At 41.2% G+C, this 16,145-nt stretch overlaps 1 protein-coding gene across 1 annotated transcript; it reads right to left on the bottom strand.

The window, feature by feature from the left end:
• Positions 1–1,006: 1,006 nt before the first annotated feature.
• Positions 1,007–10,617, bottom strand: LOC124258998 (NADH dehydrogenase [ubiquinone] flavoprotein 1, mitochondrial-like). Its single transcript, XM_046693058.1, is given in 15 exon segments — positions 1,007–1,528; positions 2,277–2,386; positions 2,575–2,629; positions 3,368–3,521; positions 3,681–3,778; positions 3,780–3,845; positions 4,237–4,302; positions 4,495–4,620; positions 5,521–5,625; positions 6,893–6,957; positions 7,945–8,078; positions 8,517–8,665; positions 8,866–8,955; positions 9,886–9,956; positions 10,460–10,617. Coding segments are annotated over 15 exon segments (1,413 nt in total). The 5' UTR covers positions 10,506–10,617; the 3' UTR covers positions 1,007–1,450.
• Between the last annotated feature and the right edge of the window lie 5,528 nt (positions 10,618–16,145).

Below are 16,145 nucleotides of genomic sequence, written 5' to 3'. Positions count from 1 at the left end.
GAGTGAGTGTAGCTTGATGCTACAACCAACAATATGCCATCAACATCATGGTAGTCTGGACAAAGATTCCAGTGAGAGAAACAGCAATCATGGCCACAATGCCATAACATACTACTGTCAGCCCAACCACGATTTCTGTAAGCTGGCAGTTATGACACACGAGATACTGGGAGCATATTCTGATTGAAAACTACATTATCTTCCTTTGTAAAATGCCCGGAGAGCGGAAGGTCGCGGGTTCGATCCCCGACCGCGTCATACCAAAAGACGTTAAAATATGGCACTTGTTGGTCCCTGCCTGGCGATCGGCATTAATGGGTACAACAAGGACTGGTCGGCTCGGAGTCAGTATAATGTGTCTGAGTGGGGTATTCATGCTTCACTGCGGCATGGTATCTCAGTGGGCTAGCACTATAAAACCAGCTTAAGTCTGGGCTAGTACAAGCAGCTGCACATACACATACACACGCATGCACGTCGTCATATGAGCGAAATATTCTCAAGCACGACATTAAACCCAATTTCACCTCACCTCCTTTGTAAAATCTGTTAAGATGTCTGTCTGCAGTGTCCATGACAAGAGTTGTCTGGGTCGTTACAGTTTCAGCATCAGTCCTTTCAGAGAAGTGTATGGACAGACAATTCATGACAAAATATTCAGATATTTGGTTCCAGGGAGCAAAACGATGCAGCAGTTGGAAAAGAGACTAATGTGTGTACCTTTGCAATGCTTACTGAAATTTACCACTGAAGGTCGAGGTTAGAATTGATCTTCAGTTACCCATGCTTGTCCTAAGGACTGATGGGATCTGGTGGTCAGGCTCCCTGACATTGTTCACACATGTCGTTGTATCCCAATTGCGCACATCGATGCTCATGATGTTAATCACTGGATTGTCTGGTCCAGACTCCATTATTAGTTACAGACCGCCATCATATAGCTGAGTGTGGCGTAAAACTAAACTCACTCACTTACTGAAATTAATACAAATAAAGACTCAATAGATTTAACTTTGTAAAACAATATTTTATTACACTAAACATAACTCCGTGTTGTAAACCACTGGACATTCTTGAGTCATAAGTGGTATTTTAAGTAAACAAGTGAAGCCCTAAATATGTCACATTCACACTGAGAACCTCTGACTGAGAAGGTGGAGGACTTAACTCAGAGGTAGCTTATTCTAAATCAGCTTCACTCATAGAAATGAAACCCATACCATCTTAACAGTAAGCCAATACAATGTTTCACTTTTCCATATCAAATTGTCATTCACAAGCCACTGTGCAAATGTTATGCACTATTGTCAATGCCTTTCAAGTCAAACCTGTCATAAACTTCATCAGTATCTATAGCATCATATATCTATAGACAGAATTGAAATACCACAATACTCCAGAAAATAATTTACACTGTACAGTTCATATGTTCCCCTATGTTGATCCGTGTTCAGGAACTTGCAGCCTTCTTCTGTTCAAACTCTTTCATCCTTCTTTCAAGCTCTGGCCTGTAGTGCCGGATCAGGCCCTGGAAACACAAGTATCAGTACAGACATCAGAGTGGTTGGTGTAACGCTGCTCTGATCAGTATGACACTGATTAACCTTGAGAGAGAGCCTAATGTCCACAGGTCAGGGTGAGTGAGTTTAGTTTTACGCTGCTTTTAGCAATATTTCAGCAATAGCACAGCGGGCTTCACACATTGTGCTCATGTGAGGAATCAAACCCGGGTCTTCGGTATGACGAGCCAACACCTAAACCACTAGGCTACACAGGTCAGGGACTTTTATTACTTCAATGGAAAACAGGAGGAAGCATATGTTGCTGACAATTGTTATTATTACAGTGTAACAAATTAACTGGATCATATGTATAAAAATAACTACATAGTACTTTCTTGAATTTGAACTGTTTTCCTTCCTTGTGTTTTACCCCAAAATATTTTCAGTGTGACGGAATGAATAGAACATCTGAACCCAAATCCATTTTAGGGGCGGTGTGGTAGCCTAGTGGTTAAAGCTTTAGCTCCCCACGCTGAAGACCATTTCTGGTGTTCCCTGCCTTCATATTGCTGGAATATTGCTAACAGCAGCATAAAACCATACTTACTAACTCACTCAAATCCATTTTATTAATCATACATTTTCTCATTTAACAGAAAGATTCATTTATATAATTATGTATACTCAATGTTTATCGAAAGTTGTTTATCTTCTCAATTTCAAGCAATTTTAACCAATTAAAAAATTAACAGTCAATAGTCAGATCAGACCTACCTGTACCGGCCATGCTGCCCCATCACCAAGAGCACAGATAGTATGTCCTTCAATCTGCTTTGTCAGTTCATACAGCATGTCAATTTCATCTGGCTGAGCATTACCTGTCACTGAAGTCAAAGGGAGACAATCAAACCAACTGGCAAAAAGGTAGGCTAAAAAAGGGGAGATAATAAAAAATATCCTCCCTATCATATCCATGGGATTGTTTTGTTCTCAAATGAAAAATCAAATTAAAATGTTTCGAAAATGCAGTTCCAGAGCTGACACCAAATATGGGCAAGTTCGCACTACTTACTAAATCTGTCCATGACCTTCACCATCCAGCCAGTCCCCTCTCGGCATGGGGTGCACTGTCAACAGTACAACAAACATTCATCCCTGTGTTGTCTGCAATAGTACTTTAATCATGACCACTGTAAAATTGATTTTCTGATTTCATCACTATTACTAATAAGGACCAATACACTCTTGGTTATTTTTTTTTGTTAACTTTGATCACTAAACAACTGAATGAAACCACAGAACAAGTACCTCATCATTATCTATCAATTGTATCATATCTCAATTTCTATGTGATATATGTATATATAATTCAACAATGACATATTTCTTCACCAAGGTAACGTCACTATCTCTGTCCCTCCTACCACAAACCTAGCAGCGTGTTTCTCCTTAACAAACGACTGAAATCAACAAGCAATCAAAATGTCTCATATAAACATGAGTGTGACATATACAAGACACAATATATTTAACTGAATTGGATCACAAATGTGTACGTGAGTATTTAGACAGGTGCGAGAAGTCTGTATGATACAAAACATTCCCAGTTGTATCAGAGATGTCCAGCAACAAGGAGAATTTAGAAATTATCACTAGTCGTATTATCATTTGATTTGAAGTGAATTAAACAGAAGGTTATGATGGCAACTGGGTTCAGGATATTTATCATAACAGAATGGAGACACGCTCAATCTAGGAAGTTCTTCCCCAAAACACAAGTTATTATCTACACTTCCGCAACCCCAACCTGTTTAACTTTCAACTGAATTCACAAAGGATCTGCTGAGAAACATCCACCAACATACTTGTCCACAACTCTCATGCTTGTAGAAGTCCATCAGCCTTGCGATGCCACGCACGATATCGGCCTGGTTGTTGAATACAATGAGGGCAGCGGTTCCCAGACCTGTCTGAACCTGGACCAGTGCATCGAAGTCCATCATGACGTCATCACAGACCCTGACAAACAAATGGTTTAATCAGCGACACAAAACACCACACAAAGCAGTATACTTGTTTGAAACTCGTAATTCAGACATTCGTGCATCACAATTTCTGGTAATTTACTCGCTCAAGGAAAAATATCAGCTAATCATCAACAATACATCTTCAGCTTACTTCTTGGGAATGAGTGGTGTTGAGGAGCCACCTGGGATGACACCCTGTAGGTTCTCCCACCCTCCGATCACACCCCAGCGTGTCTCTATCAACTCTCGCGAATGAAATAGACATCTCCTCTTCAACTGTGCAGGGGTTGTTGACATTACCAGAGATGTTGAACAACTACAAACAGAAAACCAAATATTATTTACAAAGATTCAGCTCTCGCGAGTGGGTGGGTTTAACACCAATTTGTAAACTGTTCCAGTTACATCAAGGTATATCAGAATGTTGGAGGAAAACCCACTATTTTCTGACAAACCTAGAAACACAATCCAATAATTTGGGATTCAAACCTACACTCAGGACTCAATGGTGTGCCAAAGGGCCACAACTCTGCACTGCAAATTGTGACATCTTAGACACCTGGGCCCACCTGGGCCCACCTTTCAGAGTTACACACATGAATGAGATTCAGAATTACATAAAATCATATGGGGACTGTGGTTACAGAAGGATAATATGAATTGTTTATACATTTACAAACAAAAACCTCCACTTGATAAACAAATACCTTGGTGCCACGATTCCTCTCCCTTCCAAATGAAGCAAACCAGTCTCCCCCTCGTCTGCAGATTATCTGGGACATGACACAAACAACCTCATCTTCATATATGACATATCATAAACTGACATATCATTCAATGTATTCCTGTTAAAACACAGTTGCATAAATTGGAAGTTGACAAACCAAACAGATTTCACATCATAATGATTTTGTTGATGAAATGATAATGCGCATAAAACACTACAACGATTGTGTAAGGCTTACCGGAGCAACTGCCACTGTTTCTACGTTGTCTACGGTTGTCGGACAGCCGAAAACTCCGACATCAGCAGGGAATGGTGGTTTGAGACGGGGCTTACCCTGCTTTCCTTCCAGGGACTCAATCAATGCCTGCACGCACAAACATTCATGTTACCATGGATACATTCATATATCCCACATCACTGAAACAACTCAACCAATGGAATTTGAATAAAACACAGGTGAATGGTACCATTTGAAACAAAATCTACTGCATAGGCAAACACATATATTCTTACACATTACTTCAACAAAACTGGAAAGAGATTGGTCATAGGAGGTGAGGTGAGGTGAAATTGGGTTTAACGTCGTGCTTGAGAATATTTTGCTCATATGACGACGTGCATGCGTGTGTATGTGTATGTGCGGCTGCTTGTACTAGCCCAAACTGAAGCTGGTCTTATAGTGCTAGCCCACTGAGATACCATGCCGCAGTGAAGCATGAATACCCCACTCAGACACATTATACTGACTCCGAGCCGACCAGTCCTTGTTGTACCCATTAATGCCGGCCAGGCAGGACCAACAAGTACCATATTTTAACGATTTGTTAGCTCTTTTACATGACATGGCCAATATATTTTACAATATGGTCGGGGATCCAACCAAAGCGACCTTCCGCTCTCACAGGAGATTGGTCATAGAAAGAGGTTATAAACCGTTAATAAAAGCCTAATTGAAACAGAAAATTGTATAGCAAGCATATTCCCGAGTTTCTAAGCCTCCACTCCAAAAGGCAACCCCTTATCAACTTCTAGACCAATCTGTAATTAATCTTCATAAAGTTCCTGTAATAAACCTGATAATTTACACTGCATTCCTCATGTGTGCTACAGTCATTTTTACAGACAACACAGCATATAACAAGGAATATACAGTTGTCTTGCAATTATTTATAAAAAAATGTTTAATCCAAGTTTGTTCTGCCACTTGATATCTGAAAACCCAATGCAATACTGTATAGTGTTGGGTTTTAATTACGGTACTCACCGTTTCCTCCCCACAGATGTAGGCTCCAGCTCCACGGTGCACGAACACATCGAAATCGTAACCTGAGCCACAAGCATCCTTTCCAATCAGGCCATTCTTGTATGACTGAAATAACACAACACATTCTGTCTATTATACCACAAATACATGCTACCTTGTTAGATGATAATGTGAGTACCATGTCTGAATGTGCAAAGTTTCTTTGACTGGTTGACTGCATGAGCACTGATCAGGACCACTCAGTCAGATCCTCTTCACGACTGCATGAGCATTGATCAGAATATTTCGCTCATATGACGACGTGCATGCGTGTGTATGTGTATGTGCGGCTGCTTGTACTAGCAGACTGAAGCTGGTTTTATAGTGCTAGCCCGCTGAGATACCATGCGCGCAGTGAAGCATGAATACCCACTCAGACACATTATACTGACTCCGAGCGACCAGTCCTTGTTGTACCCATAATGCCGAGCGCCAGGCAGGGACCAACAAGTACCATATTTTAGCGATCTTTTGGTATGGCGCGGTCGGGGATCCGAACCCGCGACCTTCCGCTCTCGAGGCGGACGGCTCTGACTGCATGAGCATTGATCAGGACCACTCAGTCAGGCATCTGACTGCATGAGCATTGATCCAGTCAGGACCACTCAGTCAGGCATCTGACTGAATGAGCACTGGTCAGGACCACTCAGTCAGGCATCTGACTGCATGACCATTGATCAGGACCACTGTCAGGCATCTGACTGAATGAGCACTGGTCAGGACCACTCAGTCAGGCATCTGACTGCATGAGCATAGATCAGGACCATTGATCAGGACCACTCAGTCAGGCACCTGACTGCATGAGCATTGATCAGGACCACTCAGTCAGTCATCTGACTGCATGAGCATTGATCAGGACCATTGATCAGGACTACTCAGTCAGGCATCTGACTACATGAGCATTGATCAGGACCACTCAGTCAGGCATCTGACTGCATGAGCATTGATCAGGACCACTCAGTCAGACATCTGACTGCATGACCATTGATCACGACCACTCAGTCAGGCATCTGACTGCATGACCATTGATCAGGACCACTCAGTCAGGCATCTGACTGCATGAGTATTGATCTGTGCCTTTGACACACAATCAGCCAGGTCACACATTGTAAGAACCTGATCCTCTTCAGAAAACTTATGACAAGCAGAAGGTACTGGGGACATAACGGAGGATCTCACAGAGAGTCAGTAATATGAGTGTGTATTCCTACTATATCTGTGACCTCTGGAGGAGAATGTATAACCATGTTAAAGATTCACATTCCAGGTATGTCACAGTGACCTGCATCGAATCAAGAAGATGTTGATCTGGTCAACTGCAGCTAAGCATTACCTCATTAATGGCTATCTGCATATTGGAGGCTTCATTGTAGAACTCTCCTCGAATGTAGATGTATGCTGCAAATATAGGCAAGAAAAGAAATCAAACAAATTGCTAAATAAGAAAGAACTGTTTTAAAACATTCACATATTACAACAAATCTAGTAATATTCATCTTTCTTTATACATCTAGATCTTAACACTGATAACTGAACATACATATTTTTGAATGTTGCTCACATAACATCTAATATCAACATAATGTGCAAAAAACTTCACAGGAAAGCAACCTGAAACAATATTGATCACAGAATAGTTTCAAATTCAATGTCAAATTTCATTCAAACAGTGATTTTTAGTCTACAGATACAGTCAAATCCCGATGAGTCAAATGCTGGTGTCTCGAATATTATGCATAACTCGAAGTACCTGTCGATCCCGACCATTCCCTGTTATAGTTGTCATCATTTGATTTCCGGTTACACGAATTCGTCTCATAAATACACACGATGACTCGAGAAGGAAATTTGGTCCCATGAGATTCAAACAACAGCAATCTTGTATACATAAGCCGAAGTCAGTCAATGAGAAGTTGATTGGTGTAGCAAACTGATCAAATTAACAAACCAGCTCGGCTCACACCTTTCCGCCATTGACGGGTGAGTTCAAAAGGCAGATTAGTGATTTTACGGAAATCACTGTCTGTGCTAATCAGACTGGAACTGATAAGGTGCCCCTATTAGTGATATGGAAATCATTAGGTAAACAAATGCTTAGGTGGAGGAATTAGGACTGGATCATCCTTTTTCTACCCTCATAGACATACCTATGTCTCGAATACATCGATAAGACGAATTTATTACTTGGTCCCCAGCGATTCGACTCATCGGGATTTGACTGTATATCAAATTGATTTCGAAGTCCAGCTAGGTTTGGTATATTCAAGGCTGGTTAATTTTCCACTGTGTTCAACATCTGCATATCACTTTGTGTCAATTATGTTTGACTTCAACCACAAAACAGGATAACCAGACACTAGATTTACGTATCCAGCTGCTACCCACCAGCTCTGGCCCCCATGGCTTTGCCAGCCACCAGACAGCCCTCAACCAGCTTGTGAGGGTCGTGACGCATGATTTCCCTGTCCTTGCATGTCCCAGGCTCCCCCTCATCTGCATTCACTACCAAGTACTTGGGTCTGCAGGTAACACAGAAACACCTCTTGTAACCTTGTGTACACAATCACACCAATATAAAAATGGTAAATATGGGTGAGTGAGTGAGTATGGTTTTACATTGCTTTTAGCAATATTCCAGCAATATCACGTCAGGGGACACCAGAAATGGGATTCACACATTGTAACCAGATGGGGAATCGAAGCCGAGTCTTCAGCGTGACGAGCGAAAGCTTTAACCACTAGGCTACACCCCTGTCTCAGTCAAAATGGATTAACATAAATATGGAATAACATGTTGAATAAACAGGCTTCCTAAGTGCATGACTACTTACAACATGTGACGGTATAGATGTGTTATGACTGAAACAGAGCATTGCACTATGTATCACCAAATGAAAAAGTGTCAAGAAATCAGCTGTATTCCTCCAAATCCTTGAAAACAAAGACATATGTCTAACCTTCCATCTGATGGTTTGTTCATGAAGCCCCACTTCATACCAGTAGGAAACCCTGCACCGCCACGCCCTCTGAGGCCAGACTTTGTGATCTCCTTCAGAATCCAATCAGCGCCTTTATCGATGATCTCTTTTGTTTTATACCAGTCGCCCTGGAACATCATCATGATTATGTGATGAGTGAGTGACACAGAGGGCTTTACACATCCTACCAATGTTTTTAATCAAATCTTGTGATGTGTTAGTTCTCTATCCACTGAGCAGCACCCTAGGTCTCAATGGACAAGTGGACTTATCCCCAACTGTGGTTAAAACTAACCATGTTAACAGGATAATGCTCTAACAAACTCACCCTTGACATAGCTCCTTTGAGTTTCCAGTCATGTCGACCGTAGAGGTTAGTGAAAATTCGGTCTTCATCTTTCAAAGGTCCAAACACAGTCTGAGAAAAGGAAGAATATTGTTACAAACATACTCAAATCAATACCTTTAAATTAGCAAACACATATTCAGACAGGTATATTTCCAGATTGAATTTTATGACAGATTGTCATTTTAAACTTTTCAAATTAATATCAACATGATCAAATGTAGACAAAAAGCATGAAAATAACAAAATACCATTTGTCCCTTGCAAAATCAGTATGTGCTGTCCTGACTGGATGCAGCTGGGCTTTTTACTGCATGGTAATAGTTTCAAATCAAAGCTGTACATGACACAGTACAAACCAGCCTATCCTTTATTATGTTTATTTAGGCCAGCATCAATCACATTTGCATAAAGAAGTTACATGGGTCAGAGTCTCATAGGTAGACCATAGCATCACATCACCACACAAAATGAATGCATTTCTTACATCATTTACATCAAAACAACCGAGTGAGTGAATGAATTTAGTTTTACGCTGCACTAGGCAATACTCCAGCTATATGGCGGCCGTCTGTAAATAATCGAGTCTGGACCTGACAATCCAGTGATCAACAGATGAGCATCAATCTACGCAATTGGAACTGATGACATGTGTCAACCAAGTCATCGAGCCTGACCACCGATCCCGTTAGTCGCCTCTTATGACAAGCATAGTCGCCTTTTGTGGCAAGCATGGGTTGCTGAAGACCTATTCTACCCCAGATCTTCACGGGTCTCAAAACAACTGATAAATGGCAACTCCGTTATACTCAGTTATGAACATGTTAATATCATGAAGATGATGAAATTCACATAATCAAGTACATATATCAATTTATGAAGAAGCTACAATATATATCATTCTTGTAACGATGTATCCCATATACATTAAGTTCAACAATGTGCTGACAAGTTATTTTCTTTTTCGCAATATTCATTTTGTCAGCTTTGTTAGCCTCAGACCTTTTCTGTCTTTGCTTCTGTTGAATTGGACCTCACAGCAAGAGCCAACTGGGGAGGGATCTGTTTTCGCGCTGGAACAAGACAAATAATCGTCTACGTGATCTAAGGAAGAAATGTTTCTTCACACTTTGTACTCGTTAAGGAACCTGTGTCTTCTGCGAGACAGACAAGGCTACCTCATCGACAAAATGCAAATAGTGAATCCGAGTCATAAACTACAACACGTACTAGCGCCACAAGTCTTAATTTAGTGTTGCACTGAATCTTCAACAAACGGACTATCAGTCAAGTTTACTCTCAAAATGTTTCTTTATCGTGATTATTTTGGGGGTATTTTTTTGTTTGGCAATCCGTAGGCTACTCCATGTTGCATCTATGAATAAGGAGACCACAGTTCACTCGTCATCTCACATCCCCACTCTATCAAGTTAATAATCACTACTAAAATCAACTAATTCTAAATCAAAGATATGTTTGCTCCACAATGTATTGACATTAAGACGAGATAAAAAGACATAATAAAAGGCTTTGATTACTTCATGAAGGGAAAATGCACATATATTATTCTTCTCACCAATAGATGACAGCAGGTTTGGGGTCACCCTGCAGAGACTAGCCATGCTGAATGCCTGCTGTTTAGCTAAACGTCTTGTGTAACCTTCAAAGTTTACATAAATCCATCCAACATGGCGCTGTCCAGTAGACAGTAGTGGCGCAGTCAAATATATTTCATAGATTCGTTTTCTCAATTATAAAGGAGGAATTCCATTCATATTTCAGTACTTTCAATCATTTTCAGTAATTTTACTTAATGAAAAAATGTCGCCTTATGTATTTTAGATCATATTGACTGCTATAAAACTGGAATTTTTACCAATATACTCACAACATAGTGTAGACTGGTACCCCGCTCCATCGCTCCTTGTGGAGAAAGGCGAAGATCGCTAGCGCTCTAGGACAAGCAAAACTAGTCTAAATATAAAGCGCCGGTATTTCATAGACAAGCGCCAAGTTTAGCTGCAGGTCTAATGTTTACCACCTTGACCTTGGACCGTATTTGTGCGACTGCTTAAATGTTTTCGTACATGTTTATAACATCACTTACTAGTATACAGAGAGATTGCGTTCCATGTTCTGTGCTCGTTTTCTCCTGAGCGAGTGAGTTAATGAGTTTTACGCCGCACTCGTACTGAAGTCATGACATTGTACTTAAGACCATGTCGGACACTGAGGCTTCTGAATCGATTTATTTTTGTTAATATTGACCAAGGTGGTTTTAGGGGGACGTTTGAATATTTGATACTACTTGAGGGACTTGAACCTATATACTGGGACTGCAAAATAGACAGACCCTAGCACACCCTTTAGCGTTTGAGGTAGGGTTGGGTGTAACTTTAGATTGAGTGGTTGGTTTGCTGTTTAACGCCGTACTCAGCGATATTCCAGCTATATGGTGGCGGTCTGTAAATAATCGGATCTGGACCAGACAACCCAGTGATCAACAACATGAGCATCGTTCTACGCATTTGGGATACGATGACGTGTCAATCAACCAAGTCAGCGAGCCGGCCACCCGAGTGTAACGTTAGAACCTCGCAATGTCAGCATGAAATTATGTACGTTAAATGTCCTATCCTCAAGACAGCATACGCCGTACAAGTTTCCTTTGTTGAGTATTTCAAAATAAGAATGAGAATAAATATACAGTGGTTCAGATAAGCTGCCTATCTGCGTAAATTACGCAAATATTTATGTGAAAACTCAATTCCTATTAAGTCTATTGCGTACAAATACGCTTGAATTTTTGTAAATACTCAGTACGTTTTATCTTACATGCGTACACACAAAAATGTCAATCATAACTTGCGTACAGGTGCATGGATAGATAAAATAACTGAGGTATATTGAGAGGTTCTTTTTCAACACATGAACTTGGCAAGTTGCAGTCTTTCTTATCGTTTCTCATATTACAGATGTAATATAAATAGCAAACACATAAAACCTCATTTTGACTTTATTATATTTTTACAATTAATGGAAAAAGGCAAAGTACCAAATTGAGTTTGAGAGAGGTGGGTACAATTATTTGGTTACTCAAAGGTAAATTAGGATACCCAATTAATATGAACATAAGCGAGTATATAACTCAATGACCTAAAAGGTTATTTGTAGCTCTGATATACATGATTTGAATCTAATTTGATAGTATTATAGTATTACTACTACTATTCAAGACTGTCCATAAGTCGATGAGCTCCAGGTATCTGCGGATCCAGATGGGGGTGCGCAACCACTCCACCCCCCTTTTGTTCTGAAAGTGTACTTAATGACCATTTAAAACGGGTGAAAATGCAGTGTGTGCAACAACAACAAAAAACACCCCCACCCCCACCAAGAGTGTGCAGGATCTCTTAGATAAGTCAGGGAGACTATTGTAGAGTATCCCTGGATAAGTGTAGTTTTCCTTTATCAGTTGGTCTGTCATGTAAAGGTTATTCCCACGAAGACCATGAAGGAGTACAGAAAGACAAGCAGATTGGGAGTGGGTGGAGGGCAATCACATTAAAACCAGACCTGGTGCTCCCTGCAATAAGTCTCTAAAGTGCCTACATCCCAGAGTGCCTACATCCCAGAGCGTCTGTCCTCTTATCAAAACCATTTACGGTTGCGTGGTTGTGTATTGACCCCCCAGCCCTGTACTGATGAACTTTCCCCTGTGTATTTTAATTCCCAGTGTGAGTACACATCAAACAATTTCAATACCGGTATATTTTACATTCGACTTAAAATAAAAAGGCAAATTTTTGATGACTCAATTTACATGCAGTCGCTTTGTAACATGCACTAAGTGGTGGAATAATCATACAAACGAAAAAAGAATCGCTATAAATGTTGCCTTTGTTTGTCCGAGACAGTTATATAGTTCTCGTTCATGTCCGTAACCAGTCGGCTGGATATCCGTGAAGATCAGTTAAGCCACCCTGACACTTGCATGAATTTTGTCCCCGCACCGGTACGCAATTTTGCGTGCCAATGAGTAAATTCGGCGTAAACTTGTGTCAAGTGTGCATAAATTGTGCGGGGCCGCGTACCAGTGCGCAAAGAAAATTTTGAAATGTTCGAAAATTCTAGTACGCATAATCTTCGTGCTACTTGCGTGAACTAGTCGTGAACATTGCGCAACCTACTCGCAAACACTGCGGGCGGTGCGTATCAAAGCGTGTCAATTTCCAGTCCTGCGCGCATAGACTCGCAGTGTCACGCATTGGCCCGCTTTGATCACGAACTGTGTGAGACATGGTGAGAGAGAGAGATTTATCTTTCTCTCTTTCTCCCACCCCCACCCCAACACACACACACCCCAAACACTCAAGTGCTGGTGTTTGTACACCTCAAGGAGAGCCCCAAGAAGAGTCCCAAACACAGCAAAAAACAGGCTACAGGTTAGCAAGAAAGAAATACCGGACTACAAATGGGCGGATGAGGGAACTATGAAGATGGCCGAATTCGACATGAAGCAGAAGGATTGGCTGAATGTCACTGCAAAGACCCAATTATGGACATCGAAATGATGTGGCACAGGCTTGTCATCGTTAGGGAGTGGCTCTGGTCCAGGTGGCTCGGTTGTCCTCGACAGCTTTGTGCAAAGTACAGTTCTTCCACGTGCCTCCATCTGAAACATCACCCTCTGTCCCAACTTGTATCCAGCATCTAGATGGCCCATGAGTACAATGCTGTGGAAGCCCTTATAATTGTAGTAGAATGATCCAGCTTTGGGTGGCTTCTTCATAGCAGCATGCTTGCCGTCCACAGCCCCCAGACAGTTGTGGTAGATCCATCTGGAACTAAATGCTTCAGCAACCTCCTTCCTCTCCTCTTCAGTTTGGGGCACCTGAGTACTTCGTCCTTGTAGACCTCAATGATGGCGTTGCAGACCTCTGGTAAGAACTTGCCGATTGTAGTAGCTGCAACTCTGAAGCTGTACTGTAGACTTGCATAGGAATTACCAGTGGCTAGGAAGCGAAGAGTGGTTGCCAGCTTGAGTGTCAGCGGTTCTCTCATGAATGCGGTCTTCTTCTCAAGATGAGGGGTTAACTTCTCCACCATGTCTTGGAAATGTCGGGGAAAATTCTCAGGTTATTTCTGTAGCCTCTTGGATGGTTCTCTGTCAATAACTGATCACAATGTCCGAAGTGATGTCTTCTAGTCAACCATTCCCTCACCCACACTGTCCTTTTTCCCTTTTTCTAGTTGGGGTTACGTCTTCTTCTTTGATCTGCTCTTTCTGCATTTGCTGGTCTTCAAAAAGTAATAGTGCTGCACCTGTTCTTTTCTGCAATAAGAGCTTGTTCTCTGGTGTTCAAAATCTTGTAGGTCCACAACGATGCATGAAGCTGGGGTGATGCCTGCTATTTATATAGCGTGGCGTCAAGCGGGACAAAGCGTGACCAAATATTACCACGACTGCTTCACGCATGCGCGAAGTGGTTGTGGTAATGCATGACCATGCTGGAACTATGCGCGTCGTGTGTGCCATTTTTGGTCACGCATTGCGTGCCAAGAGCGTAACTTATGCGTAAACAGGAAGCGAACAGTGCGCAAACTAGGCTACACGCTTTCTTGTGTACCATCAAAATTGCAAGTGCCAGGGTGGCTTTAGAATCGGTTTTCTGCAACCCATGCTTGTCGTAAGAGGCGACTAATAGGGGTCGATGATCGATGCTCATAAAGCCAACCACTGGATTGTCTGGCCCAGCGCGGGGTTAAAAAAGGATCGGTTGGAATTGGCGTACACATTTTTTCAGCAGGACATACGCGTCATTAGTTAGTCAAGGGATTATTTTAAAATTTAGATAGGACGTAGATCCAGAAACGTGTTACTAAACTGCAATTTTAGCAAAGTACTTTCTTTAACCGCGAGCGCATGACGTCCGCCACACGCATCTACTTCAACACTCATTATACTGGCACAAGGCCTTTGAAGTTCTGCCAGTCATTTCCATCCAGCACGGAATTACGGGATCCTATATCCACATAGGAGACGTCTACAACCTTTCACAATTAATGGCGTAAACTGAAGATGGTCTCAGTCGGATCAAAGACACTGATAAAGTATTGCAGGCTGTGTGGAAGTGTGCACCATCGTCAAACTAAATCTCTACCGATTTTTGTTCTATATATAACAATGATAACAAAGCAATGAGACGCTAATTGTTATGTTGTGACATCTGATGACATTGTGTTATAGGCATGGCAATTGACTGATCCACTTATACGCGCACACCCCCTCGTCAAGAAGCTGGTTTTTGTGTGTATTGGACCAAATATCACTAAAATCATTGAAACTCGACGTACAATGTATTTTCCAATCGTATGATTTATAAATTTAGGAATTATTGCGATTACCATAATATGGGATGACAATGTTTTTTATTTAAAAAGTACTATAGTAGACTGGGGCGGTAGGGTAGCCTGGTGGTTATTAAAGCGTCCGCTCGTCACGCCGAAGACCCGGGTTCGAATCCCCACATAGGCACAACGTGTGAAGCCCATTTCTGGTGTCCCCGCCTTGATTCCAGATAACGGAGTACCATCGCCTTTTAAACCGGGTGGCAATCAACTTAACCAGCGAAAATATTCAGCCAGGTGTACACGAATACCTCACTCACCCACATTGATTAATATATGTTTCTTTTTTTTCATCTATATATCTAAATTAAAATTATGTTAAATATTACTCACAATAGGAAGACATATTGCGCCATTGTACAATAAATGACTATTAACAAATTGACACCTGACTCGAGGCAAATGACCTGCGAAGCAGATTTTTGAATGATAAGTTTGTTATATTTAGAAATTAGAATCACTGCACTTCTCAGATCAATTTCGTATGTCATTTAGGTGCCAATTACTCGCTTTACAAATGCACTACGACTGACACACAACCAGACCACAACTAAAGAACAGTTTGTCCTTTTCTATATACAGTGTACAATGTATGTTCGAGAGAGAGAGAGAGGGAGGTCAAAACCTCAAACGCATTTAAATCAGATACTAAAGTACTGTCGGAAATGCTAGAAAAATGCTTTTTTACTTATATTTAAAATTCAGAGGTATTACAGTTACTTAAATAACAAATATCACTTTAAGAAACATCTACCTAATGTAGACCGCGGGAATGCGTTTTTACTGATGAAAATACAAAAAACTTGTGTTACGTCATCAGCATGCACGGTAACGACAGGTGAAATTGACAC

Source organism: Haliotis rubra, unplaced genomic scaffold (genome assembly GCF_003918875.1).
Source record: "Haliotis rubra isolate DU_JTF1 unplaced genomic scaffold, ASM391887v1 Scf705, whole genome shotgun sequence".
Lineage (NCBI taxonomy): Eukaryota > Metazoa > Mollusca > Gastropoda > Lepetellida > Haliotidae > Haliotis > Haliotis rubra.
Note: the sequence above shows the minus strand (reverse complement) of the source record. Positions and strands in the feature narration are given on the sequence as shown.